General features: G+C 36.1%; 1 protein-coding gene across 2 annotated transcripts in view; it reads left to right on the top strand.

The window, feature by feature from the left end:
• kcp (kielin cysteine rich BMP regulator) overlaps positions 1-20,160 on the top strand; it is a 273,671-nt gene that overhangs the window by 164,298 nt on the left and 89,213 nt on the right. For both annotated transcript variants that reach the window (XM_028814659.2, XM_051930227.1), the window contains 3 exons: positions 4,800-4,882; positions 5,600-5,693; positions 16,987-17,169. In XM_028814659.2, coding sequence (XP_028670492.1) covers positions 4,800-4,882; positions 5,600-5,693; positions 16,987-17,169 — 360 coding nt within the window. The remainder of the gene's footprint in view (positions 1-4,799; positions 4,883-5,599; positions 5,694-16,986; positions 17,170-20,160) is intronic.

The following is a 20,160-nucleotide window of genomic DNA, read 5'->3' as shown; positions in this document are numbered from 1 at the left end:
ATTGTTTGGTATTTTCCTGCTGAATTTCTATCTGGTAGAACATGTTTCATTCAGTCTTGCAGCTTTGCCTCTGCAGAGCTTTTTAACCATGGCATTAACTTTAGTTACAGAACTCTGGTGTATCATGTAATGCTCCCTGCAACATATAAGTGTTTCTCAGTGTTCCTTCCATCTCTTGACAGTGCCCTTAGTCAATATTAATATTTCCTCAGGAGAGCATTGACCATGTCTGTCTGCCCCTCCTGTTTCATTGAATTGTTTGCCAGAAACCTTTACAGGTCATCCTAAAATCATGTACCATGATGACACTTAACTCCTCTTGTCTATTAGCTTTCTCTTTTCTCATTCGCCCAGCTCCTACCTTATTGATCTGCCAGTACATCTCCCTGAAATATGAAGATCTTTAATTTTGCATGAAAGATGACTTATTTAATTTGACTGCATCCCTTTCTTCTTATATTGACCAGAAGATCCAAGGGTTGATGCCATTCTACTGATCTTTACTTGACGACTTTGCCTTGCAGTAGTTTGCATTATTGAGCTATTAAACAGGGACTATTCTGTGGCCTCCACCTCATCCATGATGCACTAGAAGTTAAAAAAAAAAAGATTGTGTTCCTGACTTTGTGCATAAATTCCATGGTCTCTTAGGCCCATTCTCTGACTATCAGTGGCAACTCAATGACAGTTAATTACAAAACGACGACTCTGCACCTGTTTATCCTGAGTGTCTAGAATATACAGTCTCTGCCAATCCCTGACCTTTAGCTCAAGGTGCTTTGGCACCAAAGGCATTTACAGTATGAGCAACCTTGTTTTAGAACTATGTAATGTCCCCCAGATGTGAAAGTACAGCCCATCTATATTTAACTCACATCAGTGTGAAGTTACTGCATTATTTTTGCTATATAATGTAGACTTCATTCTGATGATTTCTTTTCCATAAGTTTGATGTATTAAAAGTTAACTAGCATTTTTAATTTTCCTGGAAATAAGTAAACTTGTAGGGTCATACAAAATAGCATTTCTGCTGTACTTATTACAACACATATATTCACAATTAGGAGTACTGCATGCTCAACATCTGTTACAGTCAACTAGTTCCCCCATCCAAATTCCAGATAAGCAATTAAATGAGGCAAGCTTAGATGTCAAGATATATTATATAAATGGTGAACTAGGCCTGTATATTGATCATCAAGAAAAATTCCACCATCCCATTTGGATTTTGAATGAGTCTCATTGTACAAAAATTCAACAATGATGGTAGTACAACGGTATCCGCTGGGGCAAAGTGGAACACAAATTAACTGGAAGCCAGCAGGACACTATAATTTTATGCTTGATTCTTTGCAGAATTTGAGATCAAGTAGATTTTCTTTTGTTTATCTTTAATTTACTTACAGCAAATACATGTTTGTGCAGGGGATGTGCAATAATAATTAGGTTTATCTCAGAAAGGGTTAATTGATTTCACTAAGAAAAAAACAAATAACCTCAGCTAGCCAAACTTACTGTGTAATTCACAAAAGGAGACCATATAGCGGAGACCATATACCTTATCCAAGCATTTGAACAATGTTTGGTGTCTAATTATATAAGCCTTCTTCTGCCAAGTCGTTAATTGTCATATACAGTGGAACCTCGGGTCACGACTGTAATTCTTTCTAAAACTCTGGTCGTAACCGATTTGGTCGTGACCCGAAGTAATTTCCCCCATAGGATTGTATGTAAATACAATTAATCCATTCCAGACCATACGAACTGTATGAAAATATATTTTTTAAAGATTTTTAAGCACAAAAATAGTTACTTATACCATAGAATGCACAGCATAATAGTAAACTAAATGTAAAAACATTGAATAACACTGAGAAAACCTTGAACAGAGAAAGTAACATTGCAAGAATTCATGCTATAGCCTTACGAACCGCTCGCTGTAAACACTTTTTTTAATGAGTTTTAAGCACAGGGAAAAACATGAACATTTGAAAAATCCGTAATTTAATAAACAACCAAGAAAAGTAACACTGCAACAATGCATGCTACGAACTTTTTTTTTTAATGAGTTTTAAGTACAGGAAAAAACATGAACATTTGAAATCTCCGGAATTTTATAAACAACCAAGAAAAGTAACATTGCAGCAATGCACGCTATGAACCGATCACTGTAAACAGAAGTGAAGTAGAGGTTAAAATCCAATACAAAAAAGTCTTCATTAAATACAATGAGGTTAAAACAATGCTCGAATCAATCTCTTTAAAAACAAGCCCGGTGCATTCTTTAACTGCGTTTTCGGCCAGCCCTCTCTCTCTCTCTCTCTCTCTCTCTCTCTCTCTCTCTCTCTCTCTCTCTCTCTCTAGCTGCACAGGGAATGCACAGGGAGAGACTGAACACGTGCGGAAATTATCAGCACGTACGAACTGGAAGGGAAACTGGCTTGTTCGTCACCTGAGTGTGTGGTCGTGAACAGATGCAAAAGTTTGGTAAACTTTATGGTCATAACCCGATTTGTACGTGGTCCGAGATGTTCGTGAGAGGTTCCACTGTAATCAGTTTCGTAATTTAGTTTGTCAACTTTTATGGATAGTATGCCTGGATCCAGCTCACTCTTGTGTGTCACCTAAATGGCATAGCATCTGACCCACACCGTTTTCCTTTTTGAATGTAGAAAGTGGTATTCCCCATTTTTAAATACTATGAAAAGAAGGTGTACTCTAATTACTGAGGAAACCAACAAATCAAACTCCCTGGTAAAGCTTATATCAGGAGACCTGAACAGAGAACATGATATCGAGGAGGAATAATGCAGATTACATCCCTGTCATGGAAGAGTAGACCAACCCTTTCTCAACAAGAATTTGAGAGGTCATGTGAACTTTTCAATCCTGTTTCCATGTGATTTGTGGACATGAAAAAAATTTACATTTATCTAACCTCTACTATAGTTGTGACAGATGAGTTGTGGCTGAAAGAATGAGATCTTGAGCACAAGCAGCGAAAATGAGCCATTGTGAAGGGTTGATAGACTATCTGTGATAGACTTAAAAGCTCAGTAACATGGAATGATTTCAGAGTAGAATCACTGCTTCTTTAAATCAAGAGGACCCAGCTGACGTGGTATGAGCATGTAGTTAGAATGTCTACTAGGTTAATGAGAATAAGTGTACCAGTTACTGACCACGAGTATAAGGCACAAGCTGGGTTCAGGACATTTTCTTCTTTGACTGCCCTGAATGTGTCTGGGAATTTCCCAGGAGGAGCCAAAAAACATTGCTTGGACTTGGTTAGTCTGGACTGTCCAACTCGACATGCTACAGATGCATCCATCACTAGAATAAGCAAAGTGAAAGTGAAGTGAATAGTATGATGGTGAGTTGAGGTTAAAGTCCAATTCTTTAGTCTGAGAAATCAGGTGTGTTGAAAATTTGATGAGAGTTCATGAAAAAGAGTATTGTTGTAGGTACCTGCTTCAGACCCACTTTTAATATGCTAGCTTTATCTTAAGGTTTACATGGTGTCTTTTTAACCTTTTAGACTTTAAAAATAGAATTGTCAGTAAATAGAATTAAGTGTTTTCAGTTTTTGACATATTGGTATACCTTTAAATTATTAAGAGTACAAAATCTTCTCATGAGAAGAAAATGGGAAAACATTGTCTAATTAAGATGTATGTGTATGTTCAACTTGGTAACCTGAACATCTTCATTTAGACAATTGTTAAAAACAGACTCTAGTATTTTGTAGATCATTTGAAAGCATACTGTATAGTGCGTCACTAATTACAGGATCTACTCTCATGCTCACTTACTGTACCTGTAGTTTTGTTTGTTTCAGCTTTATCCTCTACCTGTACTTTTCCTCTTATTCTGCATTTCCTCCATAGTTCCTTCTAATCATAAAGACTCTTCAGTTCAGGAATATGTTGTTTTCTGTACAATAAGCTTCAGACAATATTCCAGGCGTGGCCTTATTATATGTATTATATAATTTAAGGAAAGCCTAATTAAATTTCTGGAACTGTACTCCATTTGGAATAGTATATGCCCTGGTGCCCCTTCTTCCTTTTCAATTGTGTCTGCTTGCTGCTGCTCAGATTGCTGGTATATGTACCCCTTTGAGGGTGAAATGTCAGTGTGTGAAGGCTTGTCCTCCTGGAAAATGGAAGATATATCTGCGAGGCTTCTGAAGTCTTTTAGGAACCCCCCAATAGGATGGCACGCTGAAGAGCGCCTGCCGCGTCTGTGGATGACTGCTTGTCTGTTGCACTTTATGCGCCTGTCACTGATGGATGATGCAAGGAACATTATAAAGGCAGGGAACAGTATAACCTGACCACTGACCTGTCCCCCGACTATACCTGTTTGCTCTCTCTGTGCATGGGAGAGTGGTAGCTCCCGCTGCAATAAATAACCTTGCAGTTCCTGTTTCAAGTTGAATAAAGCTGGTTTTCCTAAAGTATTCAGACTCAACCTCATGTTTTGGGGTGTAAGACAATGACTCACGCGTCACAATACTCTTAACATTTAATTTAACAATTAATTGGTAAGTATACTGTATGTTTTATGACAAGTAGAAGTGAAACAATTTCATAATAATTGCTGTATTTCTTGTACACTGTTCTTTCAAAAATGTGAAATGTATGTGTCTTACTGAAAAATCTTTCTCCATTTGCACCATTTATCATTAACATTTAGTATACTATAAATGCACTTACTTTATTTTGTGAATATTGATAAATTGTGAAAATACTGATATTTTCCTTTGGTCAAGATCTTAACTATTATGATTTGTCTAGGTTGTAGCTTTGCTGGAAAAGATTATGTAAATGGAGCAGAGTACCCTCATCCTACTGACAAGTGCAAAGTTTGCCACTGCATAGTAAGTGTTAATGAAATTTTAAACTTTTTTTTTATGTTTATTGAGATATAATAATTTAGACTGTATTCTTTTCAGTAGGTCTAGTAATTTAATGCAGTCCCAAAATCATGTTTTCTTTGTAAACGTTTTAATGAATTAATAAATTACCTATAAACTTATTAATGGCCTAGACTAATCTGGCTACCAGGTTCTTAATTAACTTTCTAAAAGTTGACGTTGTATTGCATCCTGGGCTTTTAACGTATGTAGAGTAACTAATCTTTTTGCCTCTTTGCAAGATGGAGTACAGATTTGAGCTAAAAGCTATGAATTAACAACATCAAGCTTAGCAGTGCATTATGGTTTAAGAAGAGAAGAGGTGGTCTGCGAATTTAAGAGTAGTTGAGAGGGTCTGTCCTATCTATAAAGCTGAGATCTTGCAGCATACTCAAAGAAATATCAAGTACTTTTTTCTTTGTCCTTAATTTCTGTTGTGTTTCATCACTAATGTCCACTTGATTGATATTAAGTTGCCAAATTATAATACCTTTGCCATCATGTTTCAAATTCAACACTCATGAAAAGCCCTTCAGCCAAACAGCCACTCCATATAAAACATTTTAATGTTTGTGTTGGGCTATAACTTTATAATATTCTGTAATACCTTAAGTACTATTATGTTATTTTTTTACTATAGATGTATCATTTAATTCATGTTTTATAAATTCCTCCTAACAGAATGGAAATGTACAGTGCTTTCCCAGAAGATGCCCCCCACTATTATGCTCCAACCCTTTTATAATGCCTGGTGAATGTTGTCCACAGTGTCCAGGTAGGCATATTTCCTCAAAATTAAATATAATAGCAAATTAAGTGAACCTACAGAATGTTAAATTAGCATTGCTGAATATTATCTATACTAATAAAAGGCAAAGCCCTCACTGACTCACTGACTGACTGACTGACTGACTCACTCATCACTAATTCTCCAACTTCCCGTGTAGGTAGAAGACTGAAATTTGGCAGGCTCATTCCTTACAGCTTACTTACAAAAGTTAGGCAGGTTTCATTTCGAAATTCTACGCGTAATGGTCATAACTGGAACCTGTTTTTTGTCCATATACTCTAATGGAGGAGGCGGAGTTACGTATCGCGTCATCATGTATAACGCCTCCTACGTAATCACGTGAAGTGAAAACAAGGAAGAGATTTATAGCACGAGTCAAACGCGGGAACGAAGGTAAATGACATTAATTGTTGAGTGTCTTTTAATACTGTGTAATTGTTGAGTGTCTTAATACTTTGTAAGCATACATATTAACAGATGTGTAATTAAACGTGTGCATTTACGGGGTGATTTCTCAGGCTTAAAGCTCGAAGTGATCACTCGAGTGAAGGCAGCTTCACAAAAAAAACAGATCCTTAACAAACTGTTATTGGTATATTTTCCCTTAATTTTAAAAGGTTTTCTTTTCTTCTTAATAAAAATTTAAAAGCAGAACTTCGCCGGTGCGAACCGTGGGGATTTGAGCGACTGACGCATACAGACATATTCATGAGTGCAGGTACTTCGGAAAGAAAGCACCGTGTAAACCTAAAGTTTAAATTAAGTTCATACACCTACAAAAGGTTGCCATTGATTTCAGGCTAGATTGCTTTTCTCCTGTACACACACATACATACATACACACACACACACACACACACATATATATATATATATATATATATATATACACACATACAGACACATATATATACATATACATATTTACATATCTACATATATATACACATATATGCATATCTACATACATACACATAGATAGAGATATATATATATATATATAGATATATCTATCTATATATATATATCTCTATCTATCTATCTAATGTAATGAATTATTATTACTATTATTATTATATATATATACATATATATCTCTATCTATCTATCTATCTATATATATATACATCCCCGTGCTTTGCAGCGGCGAAGTACTGCTTTTAAATTTTTATTAAGAAGAAAACCTTTTTAAATTGAGTGAAAATCTACCAATAACAATTTGTTAAGGATCTGTTTTTTTGTGAAGCTGACTTCACACAGCCTCTCCGCTGTTTTATAAACGAACGTCATATAAGGTCTTCCTTTTTCGTTGCTTTGCCAACGGAAGCAGCCTTTTTATTTAATCCTGTTTTTACGATTGTTCTGTTTGTATATCACGTTGTCAGTTCAGCACTCCGGTTGTAATATGACCAAGCTGTGCAAGCACACTCTTGAGAATACAACGTATACTTGTACAGGAGAAAAGCAATCTTGCCTGAAATCAATGGCAACCTTTTGTAGGTCTATGAACTTAATTTAAACTTTAGGTTTACACGGTGCTTTCTTTCCGAAGTACCTGCACTCATGAATATGTCTGTATGCGTCAGTCGCTCAAATCCCCGCGGTTCACACCGGCGAAGTTCTGCTTTTAAATTTTTATTAAGAAGAAAAGAAAACCTTTTAAAATTGAGGTAAAATATACAAATAACAGTTTGTTAAGGATCTGTTTTTTTTGTGAAGCTGCCTTCACTCGAGTGATCACTTCGAGCTTTAAGCCTGAGAAATCACCCCGTGAATGCACACGTTTAATTGCACATCTGTTAATATGTATGCTTACAAAGTATTAAAAGACACTCAACAATTACACAGTATTAAAAGACACTCAACAATTAATGTCATTTACCTTCGTTCCCGCGCTTGACTCGTGCTGTAAATCTCTTCCTTGTTTTCACTTCACGTGATTACGTAGGAGGCGTAATACGTGATGACGCGATACGTGACTCCGCCTCCTCCATTAGAGTATATGGACAAAAAACAGGTTCCAGTTATGACCATTACGCGTAGAATTTCGAAATGAAACCTGCCTAACTTTTGTAAGTAAGCTGTAAGGAATGAGCCTGCCAAATTTCAGCCTTCTACCTACACGGGAAGTTGGACAATTAGTGATGAGTGAGTGAGTCAGTCAGTCAGTCGGTCAGTCAGTCAGTCAGTGAGTCAGTGAGGGCTTTGCCTTTTATTAGTATAGATAGAGATAGATATATAGATATATATATATATATATATAGATATATGTGTATGTATGTAGATATGTAAATATGTATATGTATATATATGTGTCTGTATGTGTGTATATATATATATATATATATATATATATATATATATATATATATATATATATATATCTATACTAATAAAAGGCAAAGCCCTCACTGACTCACTGACTGACTGACTGACTGACTGACTGATTCACTCATCACTAATTCTCCAACTTCCCGTGTAGGTAGAAGGCTGAAATTTGGCAGGCTCATTCCTTACAGCTTACTTACAAAAGTTAGGCAGGTTTCATTTCGAAATTCTACGCGTAATGGTCATAACTGGAACCTGTTTTTTGTCCATATACTCTAATGGAGGAGGCGGAGTCACGTATCACGTCATCACGTATTACGCCTCCTACGTAATCACGTGAAGTGAAAACAAGGAAGAGATTTACAGCACGAGTCAAACGCGGGAACGAAGGTAAATGACATTGAGGAGTGTCTTTTAATACTGTGTAAGCATACATATTAACACATGTGCAATTAAACGTGTGCATTTACAGGGTGATTTCTCAGGCTTAAAAGCTCGCCTTTTATTAAAAAGGTAAATGCTGTTTTCATTCTGAAGGGCACAAACCACGTTAGATTTCATGCTCAAGAGTAAGCTCAGCACACAGCTTGGTCATATTACAACCGGAAGGGTGAACTGACAATATGGTATACAAAGAGATCCTTAAGAAATAATTATTGATTCATTTTCCCTCAGTTTAAAAAGGTTTACTTTTCTTCTTAATAAAAATTTTAAAGCGGTACTTCGCCGCTGCGAAGCGCAGGTATTTTGATATATATCAAAATATATCGCATCATCACGCCTCCCATGTAAGCACGTGAACTGACCCGCTGCCGTTTGCAATGCCATATTCGCGAGATACAAGTTTAATGACAAGACACGAGGTATAAACGACAGTTTGGATCACTTTGTGACAGAGTTAAAATTGCTGTAGCCAGAAACTTTTAACTGCCGGATCTTAGCTAACATTAAATAAACCCGTGGACATCGCAACATCACACAAGACAGCGGCTCACGTGAAGTGACTGAACGCAGCAGGAGTGATCACTTCAATGAATCAAACCTATTCAAAAAACACATTTCACAATTGATAAGGTACGAAAACAATAGATAGATAGATAGATAGATAGATAGATAGATAGATAGATAGATAGATAGATAGATAGATAGATAGATAGATAGATAGATACTTTATTAATCCCAATGGGAAATTCACAATATGAAACCGATTGTGGATTTCCGTACAGCCACTGAAACTTTGTGACGGCACGAGACTTCAGGTCACGTGTCTGCAAAAGAACCTCATTCAGGCAACTGTTTTTACTGGCGGTGGCTCAGGGGAGAGAGTTTTTATTCCTCGCATCCCCGTTATACCCTCTGATCTCCAATTTCAATTCAAATGCCTCCAATTTACACTATGGCTCTGCTTAGCAATGACAATTAATAAGTCTCCGTTGTTGAGTGTCTTTTAATACTGTGTAAGCATAGATATTAACACATGTGCAATTAAACGTGTGCATTTACGGGGTGATTTCTCAGGCTTAAAAGCTCGCCTTTTATTAAAAAGGTGAATGCAAACTGTTTTCACTCTGAAGGGCACAAACCACGTTAGATTTCATGCTCAAGAGTAAGCTCAGCACACATCTTGGTCATATTAGAACCGGAAGGGCGAACTGACAACATGGTATACAAAGAGATCCTTAAGAAATAATTATTGATTCATTTTCCCTCAGGTTTCCTCCGGGTGCTCCGGTTTCCTCCCACAGTCCAAAGACATGCAGGTTAGGTGGATTGGCGATTCTAAATTGGCCCTAGTGTGTTTGTGTGTGTCCTGCGGTGGGTTGGCACCCTGCCCAGGATTGTTTCCTGCCTTGTGCCCTGTGTTGGCTGGGATTGGCTCCAGCAGACCCCCGTGACCCTGTGTTCGGATTCAGCGGGTTGGAAAATGGATGGATGGATTTTCCCTCAGTTTAAAAAGGTTTACTTTTCTTCTTAATAAAAATTTTAAAGCAGTACTTCGCCGCTGCCAAGCGCGGGTATTTTGATATATATCAAAATATATCGCGTCATCACGCCTCCCATGTAAGCACGTGAACTGACCCGCTGCCGTTTGCAATGCCATCACTTTGTGACAGAGTTAAAATTGCTGTAGCTAGAAACTTTTAACTGCCGGTCTTAGCTAACATTAAATAAACCCCTGAAAATCGCAAGATTACACAAGAAATCAGCTCACGTGAAGTGACTCAACGCAGCAGGAGTGGTCACTTCAATGAATCAAACCTGTTCAAAAAACACATTACACAATTGATAAGGTACGAAAACAATATGAAACCGATTGTGGATTTCCGTACAGCCACTGAAACTTTGTGACGGCACGAGACTTCAGGTCACGTGTCTCCAAAAGAACCTCATTCAGGCAACTATTTTTACTGGCGGTGGCTCAGGAGAGAGAGTTTTTATTCCTCGCATCCCCGTTATACCCTCTGATCTCCCATTTCAATTCAAACGCCTCCAATTTCCACTAAGGCTCTGCTTAGCAATGACAATTAATAAGTCTCAGGGACAGACCCTACAAAATGTTGGCATTGATTTGAGGCAGGACTGCTTTTCACATTGCCAACTGTACGTTGCATGCTCAACAGTAAGCTCAGCACACAGCTTCGTCATATTACAACCAGAGGGGAGAACTGACAACGTACTATACAAATAGATCCATAACAAATAATTATTGATTCATTTTCCCTCAGTTTAAAAAGGTTTACTTTTCTTCTTAATAAAAATTTTAAAGCAGTACTTCGCCACTGCGAAGCGCGGGTATTTTGATATATATCAAAATATATCGCGTCATCACGCCTCCCATGTAAGCACGTGAACTGACCCGCTGCCGTTTCCAATGCCATATTCGCGAGATACAAGTTTAATGAGAAGACACGAGGTTTAAACGACAGTTTGGATCACTTTGTGACTGAGTTAAAATTGCTGTAGCAAGAAACTTTTAACTGCCGGGTCTTAGCTAACATTAAATAAACCCGTGGACATCGCAACATCACACAAGAGAGTGGCTCACGTGAAGTGACTGAACGCAGCAGGAGTGATCACTTCGATGAATCAAACCTGTTCAAAAAACACATTACCTAATTGCTAACGTGCGAAAACAATATGAAACCGATTGTGGATTTGCGTACAGCCACTGAAACTTTGTGACGGCACGAGACTTCAGGTCACGTGTCTGCAAAAGAACCTCATTCAGGCAACTATTTTTACTGGCGGTGGCTCAGGGGAGAGAGTTTTTATTCCTCGCATCCCCGTTATTCCCTCTGATCTCCCATTTCAATTCAAACGCCTCCAATTTCCACTAAGGCTCTGCTTCGCAATGACAATTAATAAGTCTCAGGGACAGACCCTACAAAAGGTTGACATTCATTTGATATATATATATATATATATATATATATATATATATTTGCAGTTGGAGATCCACAAAGGGAGAAAAAATGAATCACATATCATAAAATTGTTTTATTCCTGAGCTTTCAACCCCTATCAGGGGTCTTCATCAGAGGATAATGCTTAGACTTACAAGAATCAAAGGCAATATATAGCAACACATTCAGTATGGGGGGGGTTGGGTGGGTGGAGGTGACTAAATCAGTATGATCAAGGGGGGGGGGGGGTTGTATATGTATATGTATCTATGTATGTGTATATGTACATATGTGTGTATGTGTGTATATATATATGTTGATATATATATATATGTGGATGTGTATATGTATATATATATGTACATATGTCTATGTAGATATGTATATATGTATATATATGTTTATGTGTGTGCGTGTGTATAGCAACACTCATAACAATGACAACACAATTACATTGACAATCATGTTACATTATTTTTAAAATGTTTCCTTTTCTTTATCATAACCTCTTTAACACACTACTTCTCTGCTGCGAAGCGTGGGTATTTTGCTAGTGTTTAATAAAAGAGAATCACAACTTTCATATTAAATTAAATAAACATATGATAACATGTCTGAAAATAATTTTTTAACAAAAGAGAATTTCAGTTCGTGTAATTTTACTTATATCAGCCAAGTTACCAATCTCTTTCAGTATGTACTTGTTGGCAGACAATCATTTGCATGACAAAAGCAGTTGAGATGTGAAGAATCCCTACAGTATACTGAAAACCTAGTGCTCAGAAAAGAACAGCAAATTGAAACAGTGTTCCTGCCTGTGATTAAAAAGACCTGAGGCAGATTTAGATTTAGGCTGAATTAAAAACATTTAGATTTAAAATATACATGTCAGTCTTCTGCGGTAGGCTGGTGCCCTGCCCGAGATTTGTTCCTGCCTTGCACCCTGTGTTGGCTGGTATTGGCTCCAGCAGACCCCAGTGACCCTGTGTTAGGATATAGCGGGTTGGAAAATGACTGACTGATGTCAGTCTTTAAGTGAAACTGTTAGGACTTAGAAAAGACATTTTAACTTGAGTGAATTTTAAGTTGGTTAATTAATTATTAGTTTTGCCTTCGGCAATACTGGTAATTACTCAATTAATTCATCAAGGCTCCTACTTTATTTACCTTGCCTTTCTCTGTTGTTGGATGGAGTCTCTAACCTTTAGACTCAAGGTAACTGAAACACACTCATTTTAAGGATCAGAAAAATACAATTTATTAATAAACACAAAGATTGTAGAAGTATAATAAATAAAAAATATATATTGACATACTGTAAGACTTGATGCAGACAGACTTTAGAGATAAACATAAAACACAGACTGTCTGTGTACTGTTTATTTAGAATTCTAATTTATCTTGGCACAGATAATTAGTTTTATGATACCAAGTCTTTATGGATGATTTGGAAGATTCTTTATGCATTGTAGTACATGTTTTATCTTTGCTGCATGATCCTTGTCAGTGCTGTGCTGCTGCTTTCTCAGCTTGCTATCTGCTGTTAGACCCAAGAGTTTAAATTCTAAATTCCCTTTCTTGAAGTGTGTAGCTTGATACACGGAATATTAACTGTCAGGTTCATAGTACTAGGGTGTTGTACTGTGTTAGCCATTATGAATGTAGTGAAAAGTCAGAAGGTCATTTTGCATATTTCAACCTGAGAGAAATCACCAGAGGGAGATTCCCCAGGGAGTTCAGCGAATGTCAAGCGAATATCCTAGAGCTTCTTCCTTTGAAAGATGGGGTTCATGTAGTTTTAAAGGAAGGTTGAACCTTCTCCTGATTGGATTACTTCCAGTTGCAAAATCAGCAATCTTCTGATAGGCAAGTTATTCTCTTCATCCAAGTTGTCATCCTTTAAATTATAGGTCTTTGTCGAGTCTAATTTGCACCTTCTGGCTCAAGAGGTTTACGGAGGGGCCTCTGGAAAGATGTCAGTTCAACTCTGATTTACACCTTGTCTTATTGGACGCAGTCCAGATAGATCCTGGTACAAGATGGATTTTAGTCTCTTAGCTTGGAAGGCAAGTAGGGGTTTTGTGCAGCTGGATGCCTACATTCCTGTTAAAGCTGTTTTCTTAATGGGCCTGGTTTGCCACTAAAGCTTGGCAAAGTGCCCACTTTGTCCTATAGTACTTACTTTGAACTTTTATTTTTCAGAATTTAGGTCATAAAGCTATACCAGTCAGGTTTGTTAAAGGGATCCCCATTTCTATACAAGTCCACTTTGCAAAGTCCGAAATCAAGATTGTGCTGAATGATATTTTTTCTCTTTATAATGATTCAGTTTAGATATTTTAATACATCACACAATATTTTACTTTTTCATTCAAAAGGAAAACACTCTATGTTTGAATAAGATAAATGGTTTTCCATTAAAAATATTTTTTATAATTTCATAAATTTGTTTCCCTGACTAAAAGTCATAAAGTACCTGTTCAGGGGGTTACTTTTTTGCTCCTAATGACTTACAATGTTAGAATATTGCAAAAAATAAACAGGTGCTTTCTTTAAGACAGTGATTCATATTTACTTTACGAGAAAATGCTTCCTTATGAAACATAAAAATAAATAATAATGATTTCTGTTTTAGGTGTTAACATTTTAATGTATTTTGTATAAAAAAAACTGTCTACATTTTGTTCCTGTCTAAGCCTGCTTAAATGTTCTAATTTAATTTTCTCTGACATCATCTTTTTTGACTGCTGTTGCCTATTAACGTAAACCCCAATAAATATGAATAATGTGTTAAGGGTGTCATAAATCAACTGTAACAAGAAATTAAATTCCACTGCTTTTTTAAAGCCAATGAAAACCAATGGCAGATGCATACATAAATTATGTATTTTAATAAAGAAACCTTTTTCCTCATTAATGCAAAATACCGTACAACTATTTAAATAAAAGGTTGTAGTTGGTAAACATAACTAAAAACAGTCAGTCAGTCTTTACCCAACCTGCCATATCCTAACACAGGATCACGGGGTTTTGCTGGAGCCAATCCCAGCCAACACAGGGTGCAAGGAAGGAACAAATCCCGGGCAGGGCACCAGTCCACCGCAGGAGAAACACCCACACACCAAGCACACACTAGGGACAATTTAGGATCGCCAGTGCACCTAACCTGCATGTCTTTGGACTGTGGGAGGAAACTGGAGGAAACCCACACAGACACGGGGAGAACATGCAAACTCCACGCAGAGAGGACCAGGGAAGCGAACCCAGGTCGCCTTACTGCGAGGCAGCAGCACTACCACTGCTCCACCGTGCCACCCAATTAACTAAAAACATTTAACTAAAAAAAACAGTACGTGATTTGTTGATATGAAATATTTAACAATACTGTTTGCCATTTGCCAGTCCTTCTGAAAATGTGTGCAGTGAATTCCTAAAAATATGCGTTTATATATGACCTCACTATCCTTCTTAATTACTCAAGGATAAATATTATTTGGCCGTGGTGATTTGTTTCATTTCAGGCCTATTTAATCTGAGAAGTACCGGTACTTCTCCTTCTACAATTTCCAAATCACTCAGTACATCCTTAAGTAGTTACTGGTGAGAGGTTATCCACATCCTCACATGTGAAAAAAAAAATGTAAGCTTCGAACACTTCCTATTTCACTGTCTGTATATTTTAATTCTCTTTTATTACTCCTGATGACACTTCACATTCTCCTTGACTATTCTTTTACTACTAAAATACTTAAAATGATCCTCTTGTGTCATCTTTTGCCTTATCTGCAATATTCCTCTTTAATTGCTTTTTTGCTTCCTTAATATCCATCTTAAATGTTGCCTTCATGCCCTCATATGCCCAAGGCCGGATTAAGACCCTCACAGGCCCATGAACAGTGCACGGACACCGGGTCGTTAATGCAATGCGGTATTTCTCACTCTCAATTTCAGTACTAGACTCTGTTCCCCTTAGTCATTTCTGCACTTAGAAGAATTAGGCCTAGAATTAATGGTCCAAAGGAATAAAATAAATTATATTTTGCTGCAGTTTTACAAACAGTGTGTTTTTTTTTTTTGTAAAAGTAGTGCTATGATGGAACAAATGAAAAATATTTGATTAAATTTAAGATATATCAAAATGTAAACAATCATGTCAGAACTCTCCTAGGAACAATGCCATCTCAGTAAAACACCGTTCATAAATCTTTATCCCATAAACATTTGAGATGCATACAACACATAATGGGGTCTTAAGCAGTACATCCAAACAATCTAATTCAAATAATGTTTTAAAAAGACAGAGTTCTCAAAACTTATTCCTGGCTAATGGCAGCAAAATCAGTGGTTTATGTAAGTGACCGTTCTGTGCCTGTGTATCAAATTCTGTACTTATTTCTTACCTTCCCATTTCCTTCTGTTCTTTCACTAGCATTTCATCACTGCCACTGGTAGCCTCCTTCCAGAATTTTACTCAGTCACATAACATGAAAATACTCTTGGTTGCTTTAGACTGACAAAAATGATTAAAGTGAATTATTTCAACTTGTCTTGTGATTTGTATCATAAGTCTCACAGGTGGCCAAGCCTAAAATGTAAGACTTCAGTTGCTTTTATAATTGTTCATATTTGTTTTATTTACTGTCTTTTCTTCTGCCATTTCAAACAGTTATGCACTTCCAATATAGGCTAATGTATCACTTTCAAACACATGAAGCAATTAAAGTCAGTTTAATATTAAGTTTGTAAAAATTCTTTGTTTCGCTTTTTGTTTTGTTACATATAACCTATGCCTAAGTACTACTTAATCTAGGTAGATAAAGCAGTGGAAGGAGAGAATTATCAACATTTACATGGAAAATTTAGATATGCGAGATTTTGTCCAGTTTATATTATAACCCAAGAGATGTTCATAGGAGTCAAAAAAGTTTTGAATATAAAGGAGATGGCTACTTGCATTACCCTAGAATAGTAAAATGTCTCATGATTTTGGATTAATTTTTTCCAGCTTTATGCATTTTCATTTTTTTCCTTAAAGGGGTTTTGCTATGTGTGGAATCTAATCCTTTAATTTGTTTTTGAGTTTTGTAAGCAAACTTAAATATTGATCACATTTTGATGCAGTGAAGTTTTGTTGTTCTTATGGGTGCCTCCATTTTTATTGGTAATGTTTGTATACTGTTGCTAGCACAGTTGCTAACTTGGGACAATCAGAGGTAACATGTATTAATACTACATATGGTAAGAATACCAATTTCAAATTGCCTGAGGGGTGCTACATGAAATGGTAAATTGATCAGGCTAAATTTTAATTTTTGGTTTAATCCTTTATGTATTTTTCATTCCAACCTATTTATTTACTAACTTGATTTTCCTATTCAGTGTCAAGAGGAGCCAGAGCCTATCCCAAAATTAGTGTTTATTTAATTTCTAAAATTTTAAATCAAATTAAAATATTTAGAGCCAGCATAAAAACATCTTATGTTTTTATAAATCTTATATCTGTTACATCAGCAACTAAGATTCTGTTGTTCATTTTCTCAAAATAGCTCCACCAGCTGAATGTTTTTACAGTGGATTACCTTACAAGCACATGGAGCGTTTCTATGATCCTGTGGATAAATGCCGCTCATGCATTTGTAATAATGGGACAATCACCTGCCAACGTAAGCCTTGTGCACCTGTCCTGTGTACACATCCTATTGTTCAAGACTGCTGCAGAACCTGTGATGGTAATGCTTTTTACTTTTTTTATTTTTAAATTATTTATATTTTAGTGTCATTTATTTATATTTTTTGTGAACTGTGATGTATCTTTAGTAGCACAATGTATATGTACTTGTTGCAAATAATACATAATAATAATAATAATAAATAAATAATAAAAATATAATTTAGAGATACAGTGTATGTTCCCTATAGCTTATTCTTCTGGCTAAATTAAGGGATTTCATGTTTTAGTTCAACACTTTAGTATTCTTTCAGTAATGCCTGGCACACTCACATCCAGCAATCATGCTGAGTGTCATGTGAAAAAGTGACCTGCTTTTGTGCATAACACATCATACCGACAGTGAAGGGGTCCCCAGTTAATTAAAAGATATATTAATAATTATATAAAATAAATGATATTAGCACTTGATTTCATATTTTATGAAAAAGTACTTTCCTTGGAGAAACAGTGCATCATTTCTAAACTTCCTACACTTGTAAGTAGGAAAACAGTGGACATGCCTACTTCTGATGTAGAAAGCATGCATCCCATGTTACAAACAGTTAAAAATTCTACAAATGATGAAGTGTTTGGTATCTACGTGAGCCTATTTACATCATTAAAAATAAATAAGTAAATAAAAATGATCATATAATTTAGACCTAATGTATCATAAACATGACTTTCATTCTCAAATTTTCAATTAGTATCTCATAATTTCATTTTACTATATCATGATTTTAATTTATCTCCTAATTTCAATTTAATCTTTTATAGTCATGGCTTACTGTTTTATGATTCTTATTCTATATCTTATATTTTATTCTTATCTATATTATGATTTAGGGTATCATACTTTCAACTTTACACTTCATAATTTCAATTTGTCTCATAAGTATAACTTACTATCTCATTGTTATGACTAAATATTTCAAAATTATGATTTAGCATCTCATAATTTTGACCTAGTACCTCCTAATTTTAAAACTCATCATAGTTTTGACATTTTTTCTCAGAATTAGTCTTGTGGTATAAATGTCTGCCATCAGATCCACGCTCAAGGTGCACTATATAAAAATGTTTTCTCCACCTCCCAAATTGCCTGTGTGTTATGGGCATCTTCATATCCATGTCTGTATGAGTCCTGCAGAATACTCTTGAAGTATACCCCAAACTTATTTTTAGTGTCATAGAATCCAAAATATTACAAATTCTGAAACACATCGAGCCCTAAGGAATTTGGATAAGGGATTGGGAACTTGCAGCTAAACTATGGCATAACTTAAAACATGCATTAAAAAGGCATTGCCTAGTCTTCTGCAGACTTTTAAATTATTTTGCTGTGCTTGCATTTGAATAACTACAACAGGAATTTAAGTATACTTTTTAAATTATTATTTTTGAAAATTAAGTATTGTTGAAAATGATAAAAGGAGTAGCAGGATTAATTTTTTGTAAAAATTACCCAATAGACTAGGTTTTCAATAAAATCCTGTTTTTTTATTTATACTACATCATTCCTAATAAAGACTGAAAGGTTTTCTGTACTGTATAATATATTTTTTTTACTACAGATTTGTCTGTTATTTTAGGCAAGATTTTAGTGTATGTATGCATGTATATATATATATATGTATATATATATATATATATATATATATATATATATATATATATATATATATATATATATATATATATATATATATATATATATATATATAATATACTAGGGGGTTTGCCCCCTGCTCGCTTCACTTGCCAACCCCTCCATAATTCCCCCACCTCCCCGGCCTGCACTACGCGCCAGCCACTTCACGTCTCTGCCGCTCACGTTGTGAAGAGGGGGACTGAACGCACCCCAAGAAGATGCGGTCACTCCTCTGAAACCCCTTCTTAAATAGTGGTACAATGGGAAACAAATACAGTTTTTTTTTATCTCCTCTTTGCTTGATCAGCTGCTGGATTACTGCCGCTGCCGTGCCACGTGATCTGCATCTCACGCAGCACTTTGAACATTTAAAAGCCTGTACAGCAACTGTACTACTTTTTGTCTTTTATTTCCGGCCCCGGGCATGGTTAAATCTCTTGGTACAAAGTCTCGTCTCGCAGGACATGAGTTCTTGATATTTTTTACTTTATAATTTAAAAACGGAATAAGAATCTGAAAATCTAACAACATCACATTAACGTTCGATAAATTCTGAAAAGAATGATACCAAACATATATATATAGGTTTTAAAATAAGCCCGATTTAAAGCGTGACAAAAAACGTGACATAAAAACGTCACATAAAATCATTGCACTCTTAGGCTTAGAATTTTATATATAGAGAGTTGATATATATATATTGTGATAGATTAAGGGTCTCCGTGACCCCTTGAACCCTCAGACTAAACGTCAGACACCAGGTAAAAGTCCAAATATAATATTTATTAATATAAATAAGTGCACAAAGCACCCTCCTCTCCACAATACTCAATAATAAACAAATAATCAATCCTCCACACTCCCAGACACTTTGCCACCCTTCCTCCCAGCTCAGCTCCACGTGTGGGATTTCCCATAGTCCTTTTATATTTCCTGACCCGGACGTGTTTCCCATCCTACAGTCCATGTGATTTCTTATCACTTCCAGGTCAGATAAAAAGTCCTTTTCTTCAACCCGGAACTTGCCTACGACGAACTTCCGGGTTATAGGGCACAAACTCCTCTCTGGGCCTCCCTGCAGCGTCATCTGTTGGCCCCTGTGATATCCAGCAGGGCTGTAAAGGAAAACTCCATCGTCCATGATTCCCTGCTGGTATTTGGGGCACTTCCATGCAGCAGGGACAGCTCCATCTGGCGGCCTGGGGGTGTTGGCCAGGGTGACAGGCCGGCCATATCCCACAATATATATATATATATATATATATATATATATATATATATATATATATATATATATATGTTTATGGTGAAAATATTGTGACCATGGCTGCCGGAAATTTACCGTGTCTAACGGCAACT

This window comes from Erpetoichthys calabaricus, chromosome 1 (genome assembly GCF_900747795.2).
Source record: "Erpetoichthys calabaricus chromosome 1, fErpCal1.3, whole genome shotgun sequence".
Classification (NCBI taxonomy): Eukaryota; Metazoa; Chordata; class Cladistia; order Polypteriformes; family Polypteridae; genus Erpetoichthys; species Erpetoichthys calabaricus.
Note: the sequence above shows the minus strand (reverse complement) of the source record. Positions and strands in the feature narration are given on the sequence as shown.